Source organism: Dermatophagoides farinae, chromosome 7 (assembly GCF_024713945.1).
Source record: "Dermatophagoides farinae isolate YC_2012a chromosome 7, ASM2471394v1, whole genome shotgun sequence".
Taxonomy (NCBI): domain Eukaryota; kingdom Metazoa; phylum Arthropoda; class Arachnida; order Sarcoptiformes; family Pyroglyphidae; genus Dermatophagoides; species Dermatophagoides farinae.
The window spans coordinates 3,571,832-3,596,624 of record NC_134683.1 but is presented as its reverse complement, the minus strand read 5'-3'; the positions used below and the strand labels follow the sequence as shown (position 1 = coordinate 3,596,624).

The 24,793-nt window shown below is 29.7% G+C and overlaps 13 protein-coding genes across 13 annotated transcripts; 5 read left to right on the top strand and 8 right to left on the bottom strand.

The window, feature by feature from the left end:
• Nucleotides 1–20: 20 nt before the first annotated feature.
• On the bottom strand, nucleotides 21–2,956 carry polo (Serine/threonine-protein kinase polo). Its single transcript, XM_047060214.2, has 5 exons — nucleotides 2,738–2,956; nucleotides 2,512–2,670; nucleotides 2,161–2,268; nucleotides 702–2,078; nucleotides 21–622 (listed from the first exon to the last, which is right to left on the bottom strand). The coding sequence occupies exons 2-5, from the start codon at nucleotides 2,605–2,607 to the stop codon at nucleotides 422–424; spliced, it is 1,782 nt and encodes a 593-aa protein (XP_046916170.1). The 5' UTR covers nucleotides 2,608–2,670; nucleotides 2,738–2,956; the 3' UTR covers nucleotides 21–421.
• A 1,088-nt stretch (nucleotides 2,957–4,044) lies between these two features.
• Nxt1 (NTF2-related export protein 1) lies at nucleotides 4,045–6,508 on the bottom strand. The gene has a single exon (XM_075732610.1). The coding sequence runs from the start codon at nucleotides 6,440–6,442 to the stop codon at nucleotides 6,047–6,049; it is 396 nt and encodes a 131-aa protein (XP_075588725.1). The 5' UTR covers nucleotides 6,443–6,508; the 3' UTR covers nucleotides 4,045–6,046.
• LOC124496679 (guanine nucleotide exchange factor for Rab-3A) lies at nucleotides 4,166–6,007 on the top strand. The gene has a single exon (XM_047060235.2). The coding sequence runs from the start codon at nucleotides 4,166–4,168 to the stop codon at nucleotides 5,708–5,710; it is 1,545 nt and encodes a 514-aa protein (XP_046916191.2). The 3' UTR covers nucleotides 5,711–6,007.
• Nucleotides 6,509–6,625: 117 nt separating the features above from the next.
• LOC124496726 (ATP synthase peripheral stalk subunit d, mitochondrial) lies at nucleotides 6,626–7,636 on the top strand. The gene is made up of 3 exons (XM_047060287.2): nucleotides 6,626–6,870; nucleotides 6,936–7,167; nucleotides 7,237–7,636. The coding sequence occupies exons 1-3, from the start codon at nucleotides 6,749–6,751 to the stop codon at nucleotides 7,426–7,428; spliced, it is 546 nt and encodes a 181-aa protein (XP_046916243.2). The 5' UTR covers nucleotides 6,626–6,748; the 3' UTR covers nucleotides 7,429–7,636.
• Nucleotides 7,487–8,659, bottom strand: LOC124496723 (rab effector Noc2). The gene is made up of 4 exons (XM_047060283.2): nucleotides 8,380–8,659; nucleotides 8,025–8,307; nucleotides 7,870–7,956; nucleotides 7,487–7,807 (listed from the first exon to the last, which is right to left on the bottom strand). The coding sequence occupies exons 1-4, from the start codon at nucleotides 8,517–8,519 to the stop codon at nucleotides 7,736–7,738; spliced, it is 582 nt and encodes a 193-aa protein (XP_046916239.1). The 5' UTR covers nucleotides 8,520–8,659; the 3' UTR covers nucleotides 7,487–7,735.
• Nucleotides 8,660–8,859: 200 nt separating this feature from the next.
• MCTS1 (malignant T-cell-amplified sequence 1 homolog) lies at nucleotides 8,860–10,225 on the top strand. Its single transcript, XM_047060285.2, has 5 exons — nucleotides 8,860–9,000; nucleotides 9,069–9,218; nucleotides 9,271–9,371; nucleotides 9,458–9,662; nucleotides 9,769–10,225. The coding sequence occupies exons 1-5, from the start codon at nucleotides 8,990–8,992 to the stop codon at nucleotides 9,848–9,850; spliced, it is 549 nt and encodes a 182-aa protein (XP_046916241.1). The 5' UTR covers nucleotides 8,860–8,989; the 3' UTR covers nucleotides 9,851–10,225.
• Nucleotides 10,226–10,606: 381 nt separating this feature from the next.
• On the bottom strand, nucleotides 10,607–12,432 carry LOC124496699 (BTB/POZ domain-containing protein inc). Its single transcript, XM_047060258.2, has 2 exons — nucleotides 11,110–12,432; nucleotides 10,607–11,040 (listed from the first exon to the last, which is right to left on the bottom strand). The coding sequence occupies exons 1-2, from the start codon at nucleotides 11,827–11,829 to the stop codon at nucleotides 10,657–10,659; spliced, it is 1,104 nt and encodes a 367-aa protein (XP_046916214.2). The 5' UTR covers nucleotides 11,830–12,432; the 3' UTR covers nucleotides 10,607–10,656.
• Nucleotides 12,433–12,910: 478 nt separating this feature from the next.
• On the bottom strand, nucleotides 12,911–14,987 carry LOC124496691 (protein Wnt-8a-like). The gene is made up of 5 exons (XM_047060249.2): nucleotides 14,935–14,987; nucleotides 14,571–14,797; nucleotides 14,069–14,238; nucleotides 13,711–13,997; nucleotides 12,911–13,647 (listed from the first exon to the last, which is right to left on the bottom strand). Exons 1-5 carry the CDS (start codon nucleotides 14,935–14,937, stop codon nucleotides 13,057–13,059), a joined length of 1,278 nt encoding a protein of 425 aa, XP_046916205.2. The 5' UTR covers nucleotides 14,938–14,987; the 3' UTR covers nucleotides 12,911–13,056.
• Nucleotides 14,988–16,206: 1,219 nt separating this feature from the next.
• On the top strand, nucleotides 16,207–19,009 carry LOC124496671 (5-phosphohydroxy-L-lysine phospho-lyase). The gene is made up of 7 exons (XM_047060226.2): nucleotides 16,207–17,084; nucleotides 17,152–17,430; nucleotides 17,505–17,579; nucleotides 17,653–17,746; nucleotides 17,808–18,019; nucleotides 18,080–18,296; nucleotides 18,376–19,009. The coding sequence occupies exons 1-7, from the start codon at nucleotides 16,936–16,938 to the stop codon at nucleotides 18,928–18,930; spliced, it is 1,581 nt and encodes a 526-aa protein (XP_046916182.2). The 5' UTR covers nucleotides 16,207–16,935; the 3' UTR covers nucleotides 18,931–19,009.
• LOC124496704 (non-selective voltage-gated ion channel VDAC2) lies at nucleotides 18,975–20,819 on the bottom strand. Its single transcript, XM_047060263.2, has 5 exons — nucleotides 20,366–20,819; nucleotides 19,928–20,300; nucleotides 19,748–19,864; nucleotides 19,506–19,656; nucleotides 18,975–19,436 (listed from the first exon to the last, which is right to left on the bottom strand). The coding sequence occupies exons 1-5, from the start codon at nucleotides 20,427–20,429 to the stop codon at nucleotides 19,287–19,289; spliced, it is 855 nt and encodes a 284-aa protein (XP_046916219.1). The 5' UTR covers nucleotides 20,430–20,819; the 3' UTR covers nucleotides 18,975–19,286.
• A 217-nt stretch (nucleotides 20,820–21,036) lies between these two features.
• Den1 (SUMO peptidase family member deneddylase 1) lies at nucleotides 21,037–22,318 on the bottom strand. Its single transcript, XM_047060274.2, has 3 exons — nucleotides 22,152–22,318; nucleotides 22,009–22,080; nucleotides 21,037–21,953 (listed from the first exon to the last, which is right to left on the bottom strand). Exon 3 carries the CDS (start codon nucleotides 21,851–21,853, stop codon nucleotides 21,170–21,172), a length of 684 nt encoding a protein of 227 aa, XP_046916230.1. The 5' UTR covers nucleotides 21,854–21,953; nucleotides 22,009–22,080; nucleotides 22,152–22,318; the 3' UTR covers nucleotides 21,037–21,169.
• Nucleotides 22,319–22,350: 32 nt separating this feature from the next.
• LOC124496683 (palmitoyltransferase ZDHHC6-like) lies at nucleotides 22,351–24,004 on the top strand. The gene is given in 4 exon segments (XM_047060241.2): nucleotides 22,351–23,151; nucleotides 23,214–23,256; nucleotides 23,259–23,410; nucleotides 23,488–24,004. Coding segments are annotated over 4 exon segments (1,221 nt in total). The 5' UTR covers nucleotides 22,351–22,554; the 3' UTR covers nucleotides 23,917–24,004.
• On the bottom strand, nucleotides 23,913–24,683 carry LOC124496778 (uncharacterized). Its single transcript, XM_047060339.2, has 2 exons — nucleotides 24,365–24,683; nucleotides 23,913–24,285 (listed from the first exon to the last, which is right to left on the bottom strand). The coding sequence occupies exons 1-2, from the start codon at nucleotides 24,511–24,513 to the stop codon at nucleotides 24,003–24,005; spliced, it is 432 nt and encodes a 143-aa protein (XP_046916295.2). The 5' UTR covers nucleotides 24,514–24,683; the 3' UTR covers nucleotides 23,913–24,002.
• Between the last annotated feature and the right edge of the window lie 110 nt (nucleotides 24,684–24,793).

Sequence of the window (24,793 nt, the reverse complement as noted above, 5' to 3'; positions counted from 1 at the left end):
TTACGTTGAATTCAATTCAATTTGTTTAAAATTAGATAAAATTTTTATTGAATTTTATTTTTAAGAAAAAAAAAATATTTGTGTTCATAGGTCATCACTCTCTCTCTCTCACACATATATATGGTATAATCATCGAATATTCTTCAATGGTTATGAATGTGTGTGTGTGTGATCATATTATTTACATCAATAAATTGAAATATATTTATCGGTTACATGTGTGAAGAAGAAAAAAAATCTGAGAAAAGAATAGGTCTTGTGTGTGTTGTGTGTATGTGTATATGATAGTTTAGAATGATTTTCAATATTTTGAATTTGAATATTAATTATTATGAGAATCGAATTAGATTAATGTGATTATTATAACTATAATTTAAACAAAGAATGTTAGGCCAACACAACAGAATGACTTGAAAGATGATCAGTCTGCAATAATTTTTCTATGCAAATGTGACAACACTTCTTTGGCATATTTTAAACGAGTCAAAAGTTCCGAATTAATACCATGTTCTTCGAGTAATGAAAATTTATATGCTCGAAAATCTCCAGTTTCATTTACAAAAGTAACGGCAGCCATATGTGGACATAATATTAATTTGATATGATCTTTGAAAAAATTCAACTAAAGAATTTGATTAGAAATTAGATAATTAATTTTGGTGTTATTAAGATTAAGATTTTTTTTTTGATTTAAAACTTACCTGTACAGTACCATTAGTCAGATGAAACACTATGGCACTATTTGTACGGAACCAAGAGTTAATATATGGTACTCGTACCATTTCCTCTTTTTCACCCAATTGTTGTTTCTGTTTTTCACCCATTTTTATTAGATGTGAATTCATATAATTACGAAAATAACGAAACAATGTTGTCTTTTTAACCAGATGATCGGGTGCATAATCAGGATTGTATTTATAATATTCTTCTACACCATCTTTGTCAATGTAATGGAAATTTGTTTGGTCAGGCATCAATATGAATTTAGTCGAATCATTGAATAATACACCAATACTGTTATCGCATAATTGATAGCCAATACCATAACGATCGGTATAATCGACCCATTTACTAACCCAATAGCATGGCATTGATGCTGGATGTTCAGCTTCATCGTCGTTTGATGATTGTTTAACACGCAAACGTTTTGAGCTCATTAATTTAATCACTTGTTCACGTAATTCAGATAGATAATAATCCGATGGTGCATTTTCATTCAATGGCTGTAATAGAGCATTAACTCCTTTGTTAGCGGCCAATTGATTATTAGCGGCAGCCTTAGCTTGACCATTATTAGTTTCTTTGGCACTTTGTCCATCTTTTTCTTGATTAGCCATTTCGGAGAATGGTCGTCGAAAACCTTCACCGTGAGCAAGAATTGAAAGACGATTTTCATTGATACGTGGTGCAACACTAAGACATGATGTTGGTAAACAAGATGGAATATAATTATCAATCAAATATGGATCCTTAAGAATTTGTTGCATTGTTGGACGTTTACTAGGATCAGCTTGAAGCATTTTATGAATGAATGTAGCCAATGCTGGATTCACATCATTCGGTATGGTATAATCATTCTTTTTAATTTTTCGATAAGTATTTTTCAATTCTTCTGTTTCAAATGGCGGTTTACCGACAGCCAATGTGAACACAATACAACCTAATGACCATACATCCACTTCAAATCCATGTCCAGTTTCCAATAAAATTTCTGGTGCAATATAATTTGGTGTACCACATAAAGTTTTTCTCTGTTCACCTTGATTTAATTTTGTAGCCAAACCAAAATCACCTAATTTTACTTGCATATCATCATTAAGGAATAGATTTCCAAGTTTGAGATCACGATGTACAATACGTGAATTATGTAAATAAACACATGCCAAAGTTATTTGACGAACATAATAACGTAATTCAGCTTCACTAACACGTTTACGTCGTTTATGCATTTCCATCAATGAACGTTTACCACATAATTCCAATATAATGTAAACAAAATTGGCATCTTCAAAGAATGAATAAAATTTGACAATATGTTCATGGTCAACACTACGATGTATGGATATCTCTAAACTCATCTATAATATTAGATTAGAATAGTAACAAATAATATAATAAACAGATTTAATAATCAATATACAAAGAAAAGAGTTTATTCACCTTTGTCTTGTGTTTATCTTTGACCAATTGAGTTTTTGAAATCACCTTACATGCATACATTTTTTTCGTTGATAAATCAGTAAATTCATAGCATTTAGCAAAACCACCCTGTTTTATGTTGAAAGACAAAAAACAACAACAACAAAAAAAGAAAAGATTACATCCAGATTAATGACATAAATCAGAAGATTTTCTACACAACTATAATGCCAATCAAGAAAAGGCGCCATAGTGTGTGTAGGTGGACAATAACATTAAAAAGGCCAATGATTTAAATCCATGAACAACAAAAAAAGATTGGCTTTAATCGACTGAATCGAATCATTTTTTGATAATAAAAATACAACATACCCGACCAAGAAATTTGCCTTTTTGATATTGTTTTTTCGTCTGTGGATTTATGATTAAATCCGGTATATCGATTTTTGACACCAATTTATCAGTCATTTTTCCAGTAAAAAATACGACGAAATTATTTGATCAATGAAAAAGATTTCTAAATTAGATGAACTGAATCAATCAAGAATTAATGTTTGAGATTGTCGATGATGAAATAATTAAATGAACAGAAACATACAAGGAAACAGAAGAAAAAAAATTAATTTTTAAGTAAAAAAAAATGTTGAACACAATATACAAATTCAATTGTTCTTTGAATCGTTAGACAAACACAACACACACACACAGAGAAACAAAATCAGTAGATGGTTAGTCAAAAAAATGAGATTTCATCAATGTTGACGATGTACATGATCATCATCATCAATATATGAAATATTTCGAGAAAAATGAAAAAAAAAACACAACGATTTTTTTTAACGGTCAAATGTTGGTAGGTGGAGTCAAAAAGCATGTTAAATACAATACACAAACGATTATTATTAGTTGTTAGACACACACCATACATACACGATATATTAAACTTTCAACTGACATTTAAAAAAAAAAAATACTGCCACCATCACCACTGCCACAACGATGATTAACAGTCAAAGGCAAATCAAAACTTTACCACAATCAAATTTCGACCAATAAACCCACCAACAGGTTTCAAATGCATGAACAACAACAACAACAAAAAAAAAAAAAAAAAAATGAAACCAAAACGAAACAAAAATCGAATTTCCAATGCATAAGAAAATTACCCTTACTACTTTGATTTACGCATGCGTGATTTTTTCTTTTCTTTTTTTTTTTGTTTGATTTTTCGAATGTTAACGACTTTTTTTTTCTTTTTTTTTGAATTTTCACGATGGCTAGAATGAGAATGATGTGTGTGTGGTCGTTATACGAGGATTCTGTAATTGCAATCAAGGTTATTATTTTTTTTTCACTAATTTGACCCGATCATTAACCCTTTCGATATGTTGTGGCAAAAAAAAAAAATTAAAAATCATAAATTTTAAAATTAAATTATTAATTACATTGTCACATTGGAATTTTATTTTTTTTTATATTGAAATTGATTTTATGAATTTAGGAACTAAACAAACAGAACAAAAAAAAATCTACCGGCACTATTATTACGCCATCTAGTGTTTTTGATTAGAACAAATTGATGAGAAAAAAAAATGATGCCCATCATCATCAAATTTTATTTATGTGTTTCCTTTGCTCTTCATCCACCCCTCAAACGTATACTGCTAATATATTAACCTTATTAAAATGCCCAGCTATTTTTTTTTTTTTTTTATTTGATTTGATTTGATTTGCGCAGTTCTTGGCAAATCAACACAACAAAAATAAAAATCATTCGATTGTGTTTTTGTGTTTGTTGTTGAACTCTTAACATTTTGGTACGTGGATTATTATTTTATTTATTAATTAATTTTCATTTAATTGTAATAAAATCATCTTTATCCTGGTGGATTATTATTATCCACAGAAATTTTTTTTGTTTGTTTGATTCTTATAGCTTTAATCCTATTTTATTATTATTTAATTTGATTTGATAATCAAATGCGTGATGGTTGGTATTCGATGGACAGAAAATTGATTGTTCGAAATGATGAATAATAATAATCATAATAGTGATAATAGTCATAATAATAATAATGATAATGATGCTCATAATAAACATAATAAATCGAACGAATCATCATCATCTTCATCGATATATTCATCACCGATAAATACACCGATAAATCCACCACAACCACCACCACAACAACAACAACAACCGCCACCGGATGATCAGATAAATTCCGATTATGAAGAATTAATTGCACAAACAAAACAACGAATGGCCATAAAATTCGAATGTTTGGAAAAAGAAACTGGATTATCATTATCAATAGGTCGAAATAGTTTACAAAAACAATCAAACATTAACAATGGTGATGTGGTTGGTAATAATTATCGATTAAAACAATCGGAACAATTATTTTTATCTAATGAATGTCAACGGTTAAAAGAAGAACTTCGATTGAAGAATGAAATTATCGATAAAATGTATCAAATACGAATACAGGTTGATAGTGAATTAGAAGATCTGACCGCATCATTGTTTGAAGAAGCGAATAAAATGGTCTATTCAGCCAATGTTCTAAGAGATCGTGCTGAAAAAGAATTACATGAAGCAAATCTAAAAATTGATATGCTTACAGCCGAAGTTCAGGCATTAAAATTATTGGTAATAACATCGACACCATCGAAACCGAATGCACATCTTCATCCACAGCTCAATTGTTCGAATTCATCATCATCATCATCATCATCAACAATGATGGCATCGACTTTACCATCATCAGGTAGTCATCATCATAGACAAAATCAAAAATCGAACAACAACAACAGTGATAACAATTCAAAATCACCAAAACAAAAACGTTCTATGCCTATGAAATCACCAAGTAATTATGAATTGACAAGTAATTCAAAATCCACAGAACAAATAATGATGATGGCTAACAAATTACCAGCCATTGATGATGAAAATGATTTTGATGATCAAATTGATGATGGTATTACTGAAATTGATCCAGTTTTATATGAAGAATTTCAAGAATGGCGTAAATGTCCTACACTTGAACCAATATGTTCGAATTTTATGAAACGTATCTATGATGAAGAAATTTATCCGGTATTTAATTTTAAAAATAAAAATCTTACATCATTGGTTCTTCGTTCGATTGAATCAAATACATTGACAGTGGAAATGATTGGTGCCACCAATGCTGCCACTACTGCTGCTGCTGTTGCTAATTGTAATGATCAAAAATTACCATTTCCAAAGAAATGTGCACTATTAGAAGTGCCTCGTATATGTCGATATCGTATGAGAATCGATTCAAATGTCAATACACCAACAACAACAAAAACAACAACAAATAATGGCCATAATCAATGGTATTTTATATCACAATTATGTCGTAATCGAATTACTACTGTCTGTGATTTATTCTGTTATTTACGTTATGTACAACAAGGACTAGTCAAAAGTAATATAAAAGATATTTATTGGCAAATAATGAAACGACGTCGTAATATAGCCCAATCTAAATTAGGTTTTACACCATCCATTAATGCATTTGAATTCAATGGAAATTGAAATGAAGACATGCCATTAATATTTCCGTTGTTTGTTCCTTATTTGTTGGCCATTTTAACCAAAGAAGATAACAAACAATTTATTATAGCTCAATGAAAGATCTCAATTTATGTAAGCAAACAAACAAACAAAAAAAAAGAAAAGAAAATGGTCCAATTATATATTTATTAATTCAAATGACTGATATTTATTTATTTGATGAAATTGTCAAATTTCAATTTTTCGTTATTTTTAGATTATCATTTTGATGATTAATGATGAATATATATTAATAAATTCATGTATGCGTATATATTATACAAATGATTTGATTTGATTTGATTGATTTGATGTGAATCAATAATTTCGAAATGTATCCGTTACAATTTTCCATACATTATTCTCGGCAATCAACATAAATGATTCATTAAAATGTTGTTGTTTACGATTAATGGCCATACGTCCATTACAGGTGACCAATATACTGGTATGATCTTTTGATATGATCTGTGATACTGGTTGTGAATCGATAGCATGTAGATTTGTATCAATAGCCGGTAGATTCATATAGAATTGTACAATATTTGTTTTGCCAACAATATGATTACCATTCCATATTAATGTTGCTGTATCATGATATAGTTGACCGATTAAATGACGATTCTTATCCAATTGTTCATAGAATAATTCGGCAAATTTTTTACCACTTTCACACGCATGATTTATTTTCAATGTTGATGATTGTATTGACATTGTTTTCGTTTTTTTTTTTTTTTTGAACTTTCAAATCCAAAATTCAATATATTGAAAATCACAAACACATGGGCATCAACGAATCAGGAGCATCAACGTTAGATGGCAGCATCAATTTTTTGTGGAAAAAAAATTCCGCAAAAAAATGTTTTACGACGAGTGAAAAAAATTTCCAAGAAATTCAAGTCCTCAATGACATCCATACGGCCTGATATCAAGTTCACATCATAACAACAAATTGTTTTTGTCGATGTGTGACTTGTAGTTTGATTTGTGAAAAAACTAAAACATAACGAAACAATCACGATGGCTGCCAAACGAATCACTAAATCATCAATTGATTGGGCCAAATTTGCTTCGGTTGTACCGAAAAATGAAATGAAAAATTTCAATGCATTCAAAGCTCGTTCCGATGCCTATTTGGTTAGGTAAGATGAATGTTTCTTTTGGGTTTTATGTTTGTTAATGAATCGGATTCATTTTGATATTTTAGAGCATTGGCCTATCCAGAAAATCCACCGGAAATTAATTTCAATGAATACAAAGCACGTTTAGCGAATAAAGATATGGTACAAAAGCTTGAACAAGCATATAAATCATTGAAAATTCCTTATCCAAAAGATACGGTAGCCGGAGAAATTGAACAACAAGAATCGGAATATAAACGTACATGTGATGCTTATGTACCAATTGCTAATGCAAAAATTGCCGAAGCTGAAAAATTGGTAATAATTGAATATAAGCTATAGAAATTCATTTCTTATTTCTAAATTTTTTTTTCTTTTTCTATTTAGCGTAAAAAATTCGAAGTGATGATTCCGGTACGTGACATGAGCAATGAAGATTTTACATTAACATTTCCTGATTGGGTATGCACACTGGAAAATCCATCCATTTATCCACATTTTGAGAAAACACCTGGCCTCACTAAAGAAGAACGTGAACGTTTGGCTGCACCGGATGGTAAACCATATTCTACTGTATAGAATGATAAAAAACAAAAGAATTGTTCACTGGCTTTGTGCTATTGATTGTGTTTAGCTAATTATTATCAAAAAAAAAAGTTTCAGACAATAACAAAATCATCACGGTGTGTTGAGATTTTTTTTTATTTGTCTGTTAAGAATAGAATTAAAATTTGGAAAAATAAAAGAATTATCATTTTTTTTTCTTAAAACAAAAACAAAAAATAAATTCGAATGCTACATTTTGATATTTGGATAGCCAAAAAAATAATTCTGAATATTTCTGTTTTGGTTAATGTGCGTTTTGGTTTCCATTCTTGTTTATCTACTACATTCCAATATGTTCGGATTCAAGTTGTTGTTTTACCTCGTGATATGATGAACCAGATTTTTTCAATATCTATCAATTAGAATTTTTAGAATTAGATACGATAATTATATATATGTGATCTAATCAATTACCTCTGTCATTTCTGAACATATTTTACAAAACCAAATTGTTTCATTCCGATGATTAATTGTATCGACACCACATTTATTACATACAAGCTGTAAATGATAATGTTCAATAATAATAATAACATTTGATTATATTGTTATTAAAATTCTATTCTTACCTTTGAACATCCATGACATTCATGGGCATTATGATTGAAAAATCCAAATGATTCGTTACATAATATACAGGTGTAATGGCCATCACCACGTGCATTTCGTTTCATATTTTTCAATCTTTCAATCATTTTACTAATTCGTTTCTTTTCAATTTCATCCGATTGTTGTGCACGACTTATTACATCTATAATGGTCTTTCTTTCCTGTTCTGTAATTTTATCATTTCGATTCGGTGAATGCAATGTTTGAAATTGTTTCGTTTTACATGACCATCCAGTTTCCAATCTATATGAGCAAATTTTAAGTAAAAACATTTATTCAAGAATGATTTGAATCATCATCATCAACTCAACTTACTTGGCACGTAACATAAGTTCACGATCATTAGGACAGGTCCAATTACTTTTACTACGATTCACATTCGAAGAATTCGATGTACCAATACCATCAACATCATTGGCCATCATTTTGGAATCCATGTCGAAATGACGATCCATATGGTTAGATCCAAATGTTTTTGCTGTTTATGGCAATGACATATATTAGTTTCAAAATCAAAATATACAAACGAATGACGTCATCAAAACTATATAGTCGAATTAATGGAAAACAAAATATTTTCACATCTAATAAATTATTGAATGTTGAAATCCGATGTCCATATATATATTGGAGGCCATGATCAAATAAATTTCAATATCTTGGTTATCAATGAATTGAAAACAATGGTGATAAACTTTTCCATAGAAAAAAAAACAAAAGATTCGAATGTCGAAAAAATCATCATTTTTTCAAAATTTAAATTACAAAAAAAATTTCCATAAACATTGTTTGCATGTGTGTCGGAAACTATTCTCCATATTCTGACATGTGGCTTGATTATTCATACATCGACATCATCAGTGTATTAAAATTTATTTTTTTTTCATTTTCATTTTAATTTCAGAAACAAAACAATCAGCAAATCATGTTCAAAAAGTATGCAATATTCTTGTCAAGTTCTTGTTAATTTATTTGATTCTATTTTTCCTTCAAAAAACACATAGATTCGAAGATACAAATGTATCGGGTGTCACACAGCTTAAATCAAGCGTACAAAAAGGTATTAAAAATCGATTGGTCGAACAATTTCCATATCTAGAGAATTATATTGATGAAATAATACCGAAAAAAGAAAATCTACGTATAGTTAAATGGTAAATTATCATATTGTCATGTTTTTTTGTTTCATGGAATTTTTTTTTCCAGCCAAGATCATATCGAAGTAATTGTCAATTCTGTTGGTGATTATCTATTCTTTCGGCAACGTGATGATTGTTATTATCCGACACTTCGATTAATACATAAATGTAAGTTTTTCGAGATTGGCCATTTATTTTTTTTTTTCATTCAATGATTCTAATCTCTCTACATAACATGTTCATTACCAATCTAGATCCATTCATATGTCCATTGATGCAAGTGGATGAAGGTGCCATTACATTCGTTTTATCTGGTGCAAATATTATGTGTCCAGGATTAACATCAAAAGGTGCCATTATGACTGATGGATTGCCAGCTGAAACAATTGTTACTGTTATGGCTGAACGTAAACAACATGCATTAGCTGTTGGTAAATTGAAAATGTCCGTCGATGATATGTAAGTATTACTCTGTTGATGATGATGATGATCATAAACATTTGATTTGATTTGATTTCATTGAAATTTTTATTTCATTTGTTTTCACTCATACACACACACACAGTGCCAAAATTAATCGTGGTGTTGCCATTGAAAATGTACATTTTCTTAATGATGGTCTATGGCGTCTTAAGCCAAACAAATAAAATGATGAAGAATTTTATTTTATTTTATTGTTTGTTTATTATTATTATTCAATTCAACAAGAAAAATTTTTCAAAAAAAAAAAAAAAAATTCATCATAACAATAATGATTGCGAGGTGCTGTTTCCCACCATCATCATCATAACAATTATTTTCTCACACCATCATTGTTCAAACAATATCAACATTAATAATAGCATTATATATATATACTCAAATGGTAATAATAATAAATACAGATCAATTCGATCAAGACATACACACACCCACCCGGCCAAATCACCGTTCATTATTTTTTTTGTGTTGTATAATGTTTGTGGTATTATGGTGATGATGAATATATAATTCAATTGAATAAATTGCAAATGATGATGATGATGATGATGGCAGTTGTTGTGATCAAGATGATGATGTTTTTGATTTAGGCAGGTAAAATGTCTATATTAATGACATAGAGGGTGGTGTGATGTTGGTGGTGGTAATGGTTGTATAAAGTGTAATAATCCTTTGGTGAAAAAAAAGAGTGCTAATTATCAAAAAAAGAGAAAAAATCTTGAAATTTTAAATTCTATAATATCAAATCAATCTTGCACTGTTGAGAATATATAGTGCAAGAATATAATCATTATGTAATAATAATCATAAATAGGTAGAAAGGTAGATGTATAGGAAATGGAAGCCAAAAAAAAAAAACATTTCCACCAAGAAGAAGAAGAAGAAAAGAATTGAATTTGACCAGATATCAATTTAACGAAAAATTGATTCGATTGATGATGATGATAATGATTAGTGTTTGATGTAATCTGATCTATCTTTTGATTGGATATTCACGTGATACGACAACAAAATAGTCGGTGGTCCAATTCGGAAAATTTGGTAATAATTGTTCAAATTTCCAACCATCCGATAGTGTTGATATAGCCAATGATAATTCACTTTCACGACAATGTAATAGACGATAAACATTTTGATTTTTTGATGAATCTGGACTAGGATTATGATTCATTGTACGATCTAGATGACGTTGTTGTAATAATTTTATCAATGATGTTATATTATAGAATTCGGCTTCTTCAAGTACACCTTCTTCATTCAGATCTTTATTTAGTATAAGTTTACCATGACGTAGAAAATTCAATATTGGTGCAAAATATGATGGATCACGATCAATTAAATAGGCTCCATTTTCATCCTAAAATTAATGGGAAAAAAAGTTTGATAAATTTTTGAATGCATTAAAACTTGATTCAATCAATTAAACCTTTTCCGATGCTAAACTATTCTTATTATCATCTTGTTGACAAAGACGATAAAAGAACGAATTACGATCACTACATAGTGTGGTACGTGTCGTTTGAAAATAAGTACCACCAACATTTAATTTGATCCATTCATTTGAATTCTTTGTTTTACCATTATTATTATTATTGTTATTGAATTCAATCGTATTCATCGTTCTTTGACAATTATTATTATTATTATTATGATTATGATGGTTCATCATCATTGTTGTTGGTGATTGACAATCATGATAACTAATATTTTCACCACCACCACTGCTACCATTTGTTTCGATTGTACAATTCTCAACCAATAAACAACCGGATGATGTTGATGGTGATGATGATGAGGTACTACAAATATCAGCTATTATTGCCGATGATGATGATGATGATGATGATGACGAAGATCCGGATGATGATAATTGGTCATCCGATTTACTATTAATATCATTTTTCATTGTTAAATTAGTTGTAGCCGTCATCATTTTTGATGATGACAAAGATTTTGTTTGATTATCTTCTTCAGATCGACTTTTACCACTTGTACTATAAATAATTCTTGATGATTTTTGTGTCACTGAAATACAAGCAGGATTTGGATCATTACCATCACCATCATCATCACCAACACTTTTAGGACTAGTAGTATCATCAAATTCTGTAGAATCCAATTGTTGTTTATTATTATTTTGAGACATTCAAAATTATTAATTGAATAAACAACAAACAATAGAGCTTAGATTTGATAATCATTGAATCATCATCATTGAAATAATCTCTTGAAAGAATTTTTGAAAATAAAACGGAAAAAAAAATTCTTCAAGAATTATTTTCAGATGACGAATTGAATCATCAAATATAATAAAAAAAATTATTATTCCGTTTTATGTAACCAGAGATGAAAAAAAATCGAACAGACTGTGACTCGAGCTACTACCACCACCATCACCACCACCAACCACTACTACCATCAACAACAAAAAAAAATGCAGGCTCTGAAAATAATGTTTTTTACACACATGCGTCATAGTCCTATATTTTGTTCGTCCATAAAAACATTCGACAAGAATCAAATGTGAAGAAAATGTTTCGAATTTCAAGATTCTGGTTATTATTATTATTATTCTAGAATTCTATAAATGAACTGGAAACCCCTCCTTATCCATCTATTCATTTTTTTTTCATTGATTTAAACATTCATAATCTATATAGGCGAATGATGATGCCCAATGGCAATGATTATGATTCTAGGGCAGGGAAAAAAAATGGAATTTTTTTTTCTACCCAATTCCATAACAATCATCATTGATGTTGTTGATGATCCAGTATGAAAGAAACAATTTTTTTTCTGTTTTTATTTGTTCTTTAGGTTGATTGGTTGATTCTCTTTTCCACTCTCTCTCTCTCTAGAATCCAAACACACACCCCCAAATGGCCCATATATCCAAATATATTTTTTTTGTTGTTGTTATTGCTGTTTTTGTTCTTGTAGCTTGGACCGTCTCTGTTGAATAAACCAAATGGGTTCATTGACTTGAAATAAACAATAAACCCTCCTACGTATACGTATCCCAATATTCCATAATAATGCACTGGACTTATGTTCAACGACGACGACTCTTTTTTGTTGTGACAAACCCAGACTATAGTCGTCTTAACACAAACACTAAGGACCTAAGAACAACGTAGACAATTTGACTAGACCATTGAAAATAGGAATCATCTCAGTTAAAAGATATTCCCAAAGAAAGTTGGTTAGTAGTGATTCCTTAAATTGAATTTCAAATAAATAAGAGAGTAACACTACTCTCGTTTAATTCTAACAGAAAAAATACACAAACACAATGTGTGTGTGTGAAAAAAAAACATTCAAAACAGGTGTGTAATTAAGCCATAAAATTTGTTTTTTCGTTTATAAAATTCATTTACAGACAACGCCGACTGTGTGGGTGGTTGTCCACTATACAGATGTTGCCGTCGTCGTCGTTGTTGTTGTTGATTGATGATGATGATGATGATGATGATGGTAATAATGATGGTGCACAAACATAGGTAAATTCTTCACGTTGACATTGTTGACAATGTACCTGGCAACAGAATTCAAAACGACAATTACAGGTGGTTGTTATTATACGGCGTTCACGTCGTACACGATAACCACATTGTTTACAAAGACGGCGACAACTTTTTCTTTCTTCACCGGTAACATCATCATCTTTGCGCATTGAACAATGACGACCTAATGTACCGGTATATGAACCGAATGTTGAATTCATATCCGCTTTACAATAATCCGGTGAATCATGTAGATACATTAATTTCCATGTGGGCACTTCTGGTTGATTATTCTGTTCCCATGGTGAATTATTTTCAATTTTTACCGCTTTTCGATAAGCTTTCTTAAGGTAATTACCAATTTCACGAAATTCATTCACTTTCATCCAACAGGTTTGCATTGAACATGATCCACTTACACCATGACATTTACATTTTCGTATCATTGTTTCTTTTACTGACTGATTTTACAAACAAAAAAATAAAAAAAAAAAATGATTTTTTTTCGAAAACAAATTACTTACAATTCGACCAACACGATGATTATGTAGACGAATTTTAGCCTTTAAATCTTGTCCAGTTTCACGATCATCCAGATGGGCAACAGCAACACGATAACCAAGTTCAACATTATCACTACAACCACCCCAACGGAAATCATTACGCATTGATTGTTCATCATCATTGCCATTCAATATTGATGATCGTGTACATTTACAATTATCCAATGAACCGGCACTACAATTTCTTGTAACCGTATGTACAATACCGGCACTTATAATTGCCTGTACAAATGCTACTTCTCGATTTACTTTATCCAGAAAAAAAATTTGAATAAAAAATTCAAATGAAAAAAAAATCGAACCAGAAACAACAACATACTTGGTAGATGATTTTGATAAACTTCCGATAGTATCGATTCTGGACATGGCCATCGTTCATACATAAATTGTTTCGAACATTCATCTAAACCTTTTTGTGCACCAATCCAAACGGTTTCAAAACTAGATAATGTTGCCTGGCTACTTGTACGTAACATATTGCCCAATGACCTGTTGTGTGTAAGAGAAACCCAAAAAAAAAAAAAAAAAAATAAAAACAATCAAATTGATCAATCTGTCCTTTTCATAATAAACAGTACAATGACCGAATTTTTTTTTTGTTTAAAATCCACTTTTTCTTTAAAGTCCAAAAAATTGTACTGTTTGTTTGTGATTTGTATCCGGAACATTTTTTTTTTGTATCTTTCCAATTGAATCGAATCAAATCAAATCGAATCAAATTGATTAATGATGATTATTAATTTTTTTTATTAATGACGACAATTATTCAAATGATGATAAAGTTTTTTTTTGAGATAGAAAAAAAAAAAAAGAGAACTTACCAAGAATAGACATGATGATGATTGACAGGCAATATCAATAATAATGAGATTGTCACATGAAATAATCGATATATTAACGATGATGATGATGATAATAATGACCAAACCTGATAGTTTGTTGATAATTTATCATTATTAACAATGATGATGATTGATGACATATTTTTATGCAAAAAAAAATTGATGATTGATTGATTGATTGATTTGATATGACGAATCGATTGTATCTGAAGAGGAGAAACGAAACGAAACGAAACGAAAAAAAACAGTGCAATAATGATGATCAATGTTTTGATAAGATGAAATTATGAAAAAAACAAACAGAACAGAATAACAAATGTGTATTTGTGATCAGAATGATTACCATTTGTTGAATGTATCTGAAAATATATGAATATGTTTTTGATCCATGGGAAAAAAGAAATATTCATATGTTCAAACAGTGAGACAAAATATAATTAACAGGACAGAACGTTTTTTTTTCGGTCATTTGAGGTTATTAGTAGAAAAAAAAAATTTGTCACACTCCCACACACACACACACACTTGAACATTTCGAAAGGGTTCATAGTGGGGGGTCATCACATTCACAATCATCATCGTATTTGATGGCCAACAACATGTCTGGAACAACTGGACAATTGGCTCACATGTGTGTGTGTGTGTGATATGCACGATATGTGAATATTCTTGGACCACTTGATTTAATTTGCTATAAAAAAAAAATTTCAGAGACGAAATTTTACTCCTTGAAAGTTTTCTTTCACACATGTATTCCGTACATGGTGAAAATTGTAATTGAAAAAAAAGTGAATTCAGCCGGAAAATTTAATTATTTCAATATCTCTTTTGCACCTATTTTCACCCACCCACGCACTCATCCACCACCACCACTACCACCACCAAAGAAGAATATTTTCACACAAAATGACAACAAAATTATATAAATCCGGATAATAATTTTTTTTTCTTTTGTTTCTTTTCCACATTATCTAAGTGATTATTTCAAAGTTATTATTATGTAACACAGGAGGAGGTGATTTTTTTTCTATTTGACAGTGCAAGTAATACAGTGTATGGCTAAATCAATCATGTTATGTTGTAATCGAATTCATTTTTTTTTTCTGTAATTTCAGATCAAAATTTTCATGTAGGTAAAATTGATCAGTAAATTCATTTCATTCATTCATTTGTCGAACTGTCAAAATCTAATCAAATGATTACGATATGAGTGTACATCATTCAGAAAAATTATTCGAACCCTTAGTAACCTGGTTATCGTTGTTGTCAATATAGTCGGTACACCTATTACAAACGATTTTCGAACACAAGAGATAATCAAATTTTGTTTTCCAAATAAATCTAGAAAAATTGATAAATTCGGTTCAAACTGGATTTATCAATTACATGGATTTTCTTTTTCGTCGTTATTTTACGTATTTATTGCTTCATTTATTTTTTTTTCATCATTCAATTTCATCATCATGGTCAATACACGTGATGATGATCAATCAAATTTTATTTTATTATCGTTATCAATCAGCAAACATTCATATCGGTTAATCAAAAATGATGAATCAAATCTGGTAATCTGATCTCTTATATATATATGAAATGTTTTTAACGAGGTTGTGTGTTTAAATCAAGAAGAAAAAAAAATTATCAATGTTTATATACGAATTGATGAAAATTGTAATTCAATTTTTTTTTTAAACATTACGAATTTTTCCATAATTGCTGATCATGATTGGATATGATAACGGTGGACAAACCGGATTAATACATCATCATCACCAACATCGTCGTCGTCGTCGTCGTCGTCTTCATCATCATCGTTATCCTTTCGAGTTTTTTTTGTGTGGCCAATCAAATTGGATTTCAAAACAGAAAAATTGACAATAATTTTTTTTTGTGTGATATCCTGATAGATTCCGTATTCGATTTTTATCATATCAAACAAACAAACAATTTTTTTTTTGTTACATTCGCCCCCTCCTTCACATCATTTTTTTCTCTCTTTCTTATTTTCACAGTGCACTGTATGATAAAATGTTCATCATCATCATCATCATCAACATGTTTGCCATGACAAAATAGAGTTTATCCCTCCTTGTTTTTTTCCCCTTTCCACCAAAAACAGTTTGTCAGTTTTTTTTTGTTGTTGTTTTTGAGGCAAAACCAAACATGGCCAAAACCGACACACATACACAAACACGCATTACTGGCATTTGTGGCACAAAAAAAAACTAAAACAGAGAAAAAAGAGAATGATGATGATGATGATTTTTATAAATAGTAGATTCATTTCAATCATCATTCAATCATCTAAACTCATGCAACCATACACATAGACCAAATTGTCAAAATGGAATATCCATCAACAACAACAACAACAATAAGTTGTCATCATCCGAATATTGTGGACATTCAAAAACCATTGCCGATAACATCACCAATGATGATGGAAAAGATGTCGAAATCCGAGACAATAGAATTACGAAATAAACATGTTGGGTAAATATAGAATTTTTTTATTTTTTTTTGGTAATGATTCTAATTTTATTTTGTTCCAAAAATATAGGCCATCGGTAACGTTATTTTTTAAGAAAAATCCATTGAAAATCATACGTGGTAAAGGACAATATATGTATGATGAAAAAGATAATGCATATTTGGATTGTATTAATAATGTTGCACATGTTGGACATTGTCATCCGGCCGTGGTTAAAGCCGCTACTGATCAAATGCAATTGATCTATACGAATAGTCGTTTTTTACATGATAATCTTGTTGTTTATGCTAAACGTATTACAGATACAATGCCAAAACCATTATCTGTTTGTTATTTTGTTAATTCTGGGTAAATTGATTTTTTTATTGATTATTAGACCTGCTCTAATTTTAAAACTTTTTTCTTTTTATTTAATTAAAAAGATCCGAAGCAAACGATTTGGCCATTCGTTTGGCACGTAGCCATACGAAAAACAAAGATATTATCACAATCGATGGGTATGTTTATCATGGATTCGAATGATTTTTATTATCAAATTATATTGATAAATTTTTCTAATCTAAATACTAGTGCATATCATGGTCATCTAACCACATTGATCGATATATCACCAATGAAATTTCTGAAAATCAAAGGAGCCAAAAAGAAGAAATGGGTTCATCTGGTATTAATATAACAAAAAAAAAATTTTCCCTATTGTTGAAAACAATCCAATTCACCTATAGACATCGCTACCGTGTTCTTATCGAGGTAAATACAATTTGGATAATTGTGAATCATCCAGTGAAATTGGCCAACGTTATGGTGAAGAAATCAAGCAGATCATTCAGGATGCCCACGATCAAGGACGACAAATTGCTGCATTCATACATGAATCAATGATTAGTTGTGGTGGACAAGTTTTATTACCGGAAAATTATCTGAAAAATGTTTACAAGTAAGTTATCGATATTTGTTTTGCTCTAATTTTTCTTTCATTTTATTTCATGATAAATAGACATATTCGTGAAGCTGGAGGTGTTTGCATTGCCGATGAAGTTCAAGTTGGATTTGGACGAACTGGAAAAATGTGGGCATTTGAATATCAAAATGTTGTACCGGATATCGTAACCATGGGCAAACCAATGGGTAATGGACATCCAATTGCATGTGTTATTACAACACCTGAAATTGCCGAAAGTTTTGCTCGTATCGGTACCGAGTATTTCAATACTGTAAGTGTGACAAAAAAAAACATTAATCAAAGAAAAATAATCCCCGAGAATTTGACCGTTTTTCTTTTGGTACGTACAGTACGGTGGCAATCCCGTTTCATTGGCTGTAGCAAATGCTGTACTTGATGTAATTGAACAGGAAAAACTAATTGATCATGGTATTCAGGTGGGCAATCTAATGATAGAAGAGTTAGAAAAATTGAAGAAAAAGTATTCATTAATTGGCGATATTCGTGGTGTTGGCCTATTCATCGGTATTGAATTAGTCAACAATCGTCGTACAAAAGAACCGGCCACATTGATTGCCGAATATATTGTTGCACGTTTTAAAGAGAATCGTATATTAATGAGTACAGAAGGTAAATTTGGAAATGTATTGAAAATTAAACCACCAATGGTATTCAATGAATCAAATGTCAAACAATTTATATTCATATTGGAAGAAATATTACAAGATATTAATTATATGCATCAAAGTCGTACACGAAGTTCATCATTAAGTTCAGCATATAGTTCAGATTCCATATCCATCAATGGTGGTAATGGTAATTACAATAATGGACAAAATGGTGTTGAAAACAACATTAGTTCGGATTCATTATCTGACGAAGATTCATCAATCATTTCTGAATAACCTTTTTTTTATTACACATGAATATTTCAATTACGATATGATTATTTTTAAAATAAATCAAGTCTTTTTATTTTTTAAATTTAAATTCTCTTTGTGTGTGTGTGTGTGTGTATGTAGTACATTGGCTGCAGTATAAAGAATTTTCGCTAATTACGAAGATATGATTTTTTTAAATAGAGAAAAAAGAAAAGAAAAAAAAACTAATGAATATCTAGAGAAAATAAGGAGCTGAAAAAAATAATAATCCTATGTAGGCGTAAATATGTATGTGTATGTGGGTGTGGCGGTGGCTTCTTATTTTTTTCCCATATCCATTCCAATTGGGGCGACATTTTTTCTTATTGATCAACATATTTTTAAGCACTCAAATCGATACCCATACCCATTTTATGGCCACCTTGATTGAAATTTTTACCATCAATCAAAGCATTCAATGTGAATGTAATTCCTGGTCGTAGACGACGAATCAATGCCAATCCAATGTTGCTCTTGGTGTTTACACGTGCCTAGAAATACAATGTATTTTGTTCAATTTAGATTGATTCACATTGAGAAAGAACAAAATGATGGCTAACCTTAATCTGTGTATCTTCATCCATACGATACAGACAGCCAATATTAAAATTGGGTGTATTATCGGCAGATGCACATGAAATAGTGATGGCACTTTCCAAATTATGGGCAATTTTTTGATACAATGAACCGGAAAATTCTTTACCATCCGTTCTAATTTTCATAATTGGAAAAAAATAGATGAACGATTAAACAGATTATTATATCGATATATCAAAAAAAAACATCGATCAACTACACATACACATTAGTATGAACTTGAAAGTCCTTGTCCAAATAACCGATAGCAAAATTGGTTTTATTCAATTTTCCTTGTTGTGGATTGAATGATAATTGTGCACCAGCAAGCCATCCAGCTTGGCTATTGATGTATGGATAAAATGAATTAAATTAAATTTGTTTCTTTAAAATTAAAAATACTAACCCAAGTACCAATGAACCATGTACAATAGTACCATTGTTAAGTGAATCAAAATCAAAATCAGCATTAGCATGAAAACAATCACCTTTCAATGCTGTTTTGATGGCACCGGATTTTTTACCAGATTGTGGAGCAATATTACCATTGAATAACAATTTTGATCCTTTAATAAATTGATCATCAAATTGTAATTCAGTAAGTATGGTATTGTCGGTTGTCCATTTTTCTTTAAGGGTACAATTCCAATCTTTGAAAAAGTACTTGGTTTCCAACGTAGCATTCACACGGCCAGTATCATTAACCGATACACCATTAACGGCAAATTCAACATTATTCTGTGTTTTGGTTTTCACATCCAATTTTACCAGGCCAAAATCTGCATAAATTGTAAAAAAAAAATTATTTAAAAAAATCGAAAAAGGGTATCGAAGCTATACTAACGATAATTTTTCGAGAAAATATCTCGTGCTTGTTTTCCAAGATCAGAATAACATGGTGGAGCCATTTTTTTTCTCTTTATGAATGAATTAATTAATTAATTATTGTCGATCGTTGATTCAAAAAATGTTTGAAAAGTTGTGATTGATTGATTTTCACACACAAACACACACAAATTGTTTTTCTTTTGGAACAAACTGGATAGAAAATAAAAAAAAAAATTTTGGCCAACAAAAATGAAATATAAATGTGATGATACGAAGTGAATATGATGTGTTTGTGAAAGTGAGAGAGAGAGAGATGGAGATGGAGAAAAGTTCTTTTACAAAGTTCTATCGGTTTTTGTATGTGTGTGTAGCATAACCAGATTTTCATCCTCCTCATTCAATTCTCCTTATACACATCCAAAGTGTCCTTTTCAATGTTAGCAAAAAATTTCAATACACACACACACACTATTGTGAGGGAGGGAAAGATTTTTTTTCAATTATCACACCACCGATACATTGCTGCTGCCCTCTACTGGTATCGTGTACTTGTATTGTAATCTAAATTTTTTTTTTTTCTTTCATTTGATTGTAGAGTGTTAATTCCATGTCACAAACAAAAAAAAAAAAATCAAACACAAAATCATCATCATTGTTGAAAAGATTTTATGACGATGATAATCATAATTTTGTTTTCATTTATTTATTATTAATAATAAAGAGATAGATGACGTTGATTTTTTTTTCTATAAATTTCGGATATAAAATGATGTGATGAACGAATTCTCACCTATAGCATGACAAATTATAAAATTTCGAATCATTTAGATTTTAACCTATCGATTATATCGATTAATTCAATGCGAAATGATCTTATCTGTTCATTGGTTATAATTGTTGTGATTGATCGTTGATCATTATTTAGATATTTTTGACAAATAGCATTAGAATTACATATTAAATGTATACCACAATTATAGCCATCTTCTTGTGGATGACATTGTTTAAAATGAATATCCGGATCACAGGATAATAATTGTGATAATTTAGAACCAATTATCTTTATGTTGATCATCATTTCTTTATGTTGTTCTTGATTGGCTGAATCATAATATTCCAAACGAGATTGATCATCACCATCATCATTAATGAATACAAGTAATGACCAATGTGAACCACCATAATCATATGATAAATTATCATTCATTGGTATTAATATTAATTTTCGTTGTTGAATTTCTAATGGCTGAAGAATGGCTTGAATCTCATCCATTGAATCAGTCATTTTGATTAATTGTGTTAATGATGGACTTAGACATAGTAGTTGATTTGAATATTCTTTAAAAAGATTATGTGTAAGATATTCATACCAGAATTCAATCAAACTATCATTGATCCATTGTCGTGATTGTAATATTCGATAATCTGATTGCCGGATAATAGCATCATGGTAGCTAAGAACAATTTGCCAATCATCATCACACATTTTTTTATTTACAGCCATTATTGTAATCCAAGATATTTATTCAATGATGAATGACACCAATCATCTTCTTTAAGATTTTCAGCAACTTTGCGTAATGATTCCAATTGTTTGAATATATCTACAATTTACAGTAAAAAAAATTAAAATAAAAGGGAAAAAATTATTAATCAAACCTTTCGATTTTTTATTCGAATCCAATTCCGGAAACGATTGATTATCCTTTAAAGCTTTAGGAAAATTAAATTCTATAATATAATAATACAAAAACAGAAAGACTAATGATTTTGATGGTGGTAATAAAAATGATATAATTTACCTTCTTTCTTGCTACTATTATGATTATTATTTGAATGATGATTAACACTTGATGATGAATCGTCCATCAAAAATAATGAAATTTTGTTTGTATTTTTTTTAGAGAAAAAAAAATTCTAGCAATCAAATTGATTCGAATATAAATCTCACATGTGTGTTTGTTGATTCAAATAGATTGATCGATACTCATTTTCGGCATACACATGCGCATTTATAATGAATGATGACGACTAAAAAAAAAGTGAAAATCAATGATCAATTTTTTTTCCAATTTAATAATTTTATATATAATTCTTGGATTCAAGAACAATTTGTCGATTTAAATCAATTATAATTCAACATTCCTATATTTAATAACAATCTTCAATTCGATTTTTGTTCAAGCAATCAATCAATCAATTATTATGAAACGATTATTACATTGGGGACCATTAATAGCATTGGCAATTATTAAATGTATTTCATTGACAACATTATATTTTACCGGTTATTGGTTCACTTTTCATCATAATGGTTGGCTAGCACTTATCAATTATATCTGCTATTATTGTCTATTAGCGGTGACATTATATAATTTTCTTTGTGCCATCATTATTGGTCCTGATTATGTACCAAAAGGATGGCGTCCTGAATGTCGTGATGATGAACAATATCTACAATATTGTTATCAATGTGATGGCTATAAAGCACCACGTAGTCATCATTGTTCCAAATGTAAACGTTGTATATTGAAAATGGATCATCATTGTCCATGGATCAATAATTGTTGTGGTTATCGTAATCAAAAATTTTTCTTTAATTTTCTTCTTGCCGCTGTTATTGGTTCAATGCAATCGGCTATTTTGTTATCGATTACATTATATCGAGCTTTAACATTCATACCAAATAGTAGTGGTCAACGATATATTCATTTAACAATATGGAGTGCATTTTTAATATTGATCTCAATTGGTATGGCAATCGGTGTTGTATTTGCTGTTGGATTTTTACTCTATCTTCAGGTATGTCTTGCATATTTGATTTTCTTTTCTTTCCTTTAATTTGAATTTGATTCATGATTCAGGCAAGGATAATCATTTATAATTGTACCAGTATTGAAGATTGGATTATAAAAAAGCTGAAAATCGTAAACGATCCGAACCGTTTATATTTCCATATAATTTAGGTGTATGGCAAAATATTCGCCAGGTATTATGGCAACCATTATCCAATGGTATACGATGGCCAGTAAGAAATGGTTGTGATCAATATACATTGACTGTAAGTATTGATTTGAAATTCAAGAATTCAGAACATTTTATAATCCAATTTCATTTTTGTTTTTTTTTTTGCAACAGTATGAACAATTACAGCAGAAAAAAGATAAAATTGATAATGCATCATTATATCGTATAATACGGCCATATAATGGTCGATTTTTTCCATTATTTTCACAAGGATTTAAAGTATGCATTACATTTCCAATTAATGATGATCCACGTCTTGTGATTGAATCTGGTGATGAAATTCTTGTTACACATTCCCATAAAAATTGGTTCTATGGACAGAAATTGACAAAAAATGAAAAAATTCATCCAAAAGGATGGTTTCCATGTCAATGTGCTGTATTAATGGTACGACCTACATTAATGTATTATACAAATAATAATGATTCTGGTGATCAAAATCATCATTATTCTTCCGGTGATGATGGTCGTCGTGGTGATGATGTTAATAATTTTACAATATCAAATGGCAATGATTCACATAGTAAAAAAGATAAATGAATTTATTATATTCGAATTTTTTTTTCTTTGACATATTTTATATACTAATTATTTATATAAATAATAAATTTATTAAAAATCATCATTCAAGTGATAATTTTAAAAATTTTTCTACCCATATAAATGTTCATCATTGCTATGAACATGGCAAATATGCTTCTAAACAATTGTGATTGTGGTATGAAATTTTTCATTATGGCTGTAAATAAAAATGAACTTAAATTAAACATCAATGATCCATAAATTGAAATGATAATGTGATCATGACATTGTTGAATATGTTTTTGACGATTTATATAATAACCGATTCCAATGTGTGATGTAAGTAATAAAAGATTCAATGATCGATTACCAATCGATGGTATTAGGCTTAAGAATCAAATCAAAAAAGAGAAAAAAATTAGCTCAATCAATTGGATTTGAAGATTAGAATTACTACTACTACTACCTTGATAAACCGCCATTCAATGACATATGTAGATTATATGTACAATAACAAATTGAACCAATTAATGGTAGACGATTATTTTTATTATTATAAATTGATTGAAAATTTTTCCATTCAATCGATGATAAATTGAATTTATTGAAATCCATAATTTACCACCACATCATCATCATGTGGAATATAGAATCAAAACAAGTTCGAATTTCAACCATTCAAGCCAATAGATGGCAATCAACGATATCGAGAATACCATGCATGCATGCAATTTTTTTTTTCTTCATCGAATGAGTGCCAATGGACTTTTTATTATTTTTTTTTACTCTCAACAAAACCAAACAGCTGTCTGAATTTTTTGTTTTTTTTTTTTGCTTTTTGATTCACGAATTTTTTCTGTTTTTTTTTGTTGTTGTTGTTTTGTCATCGGAAAAA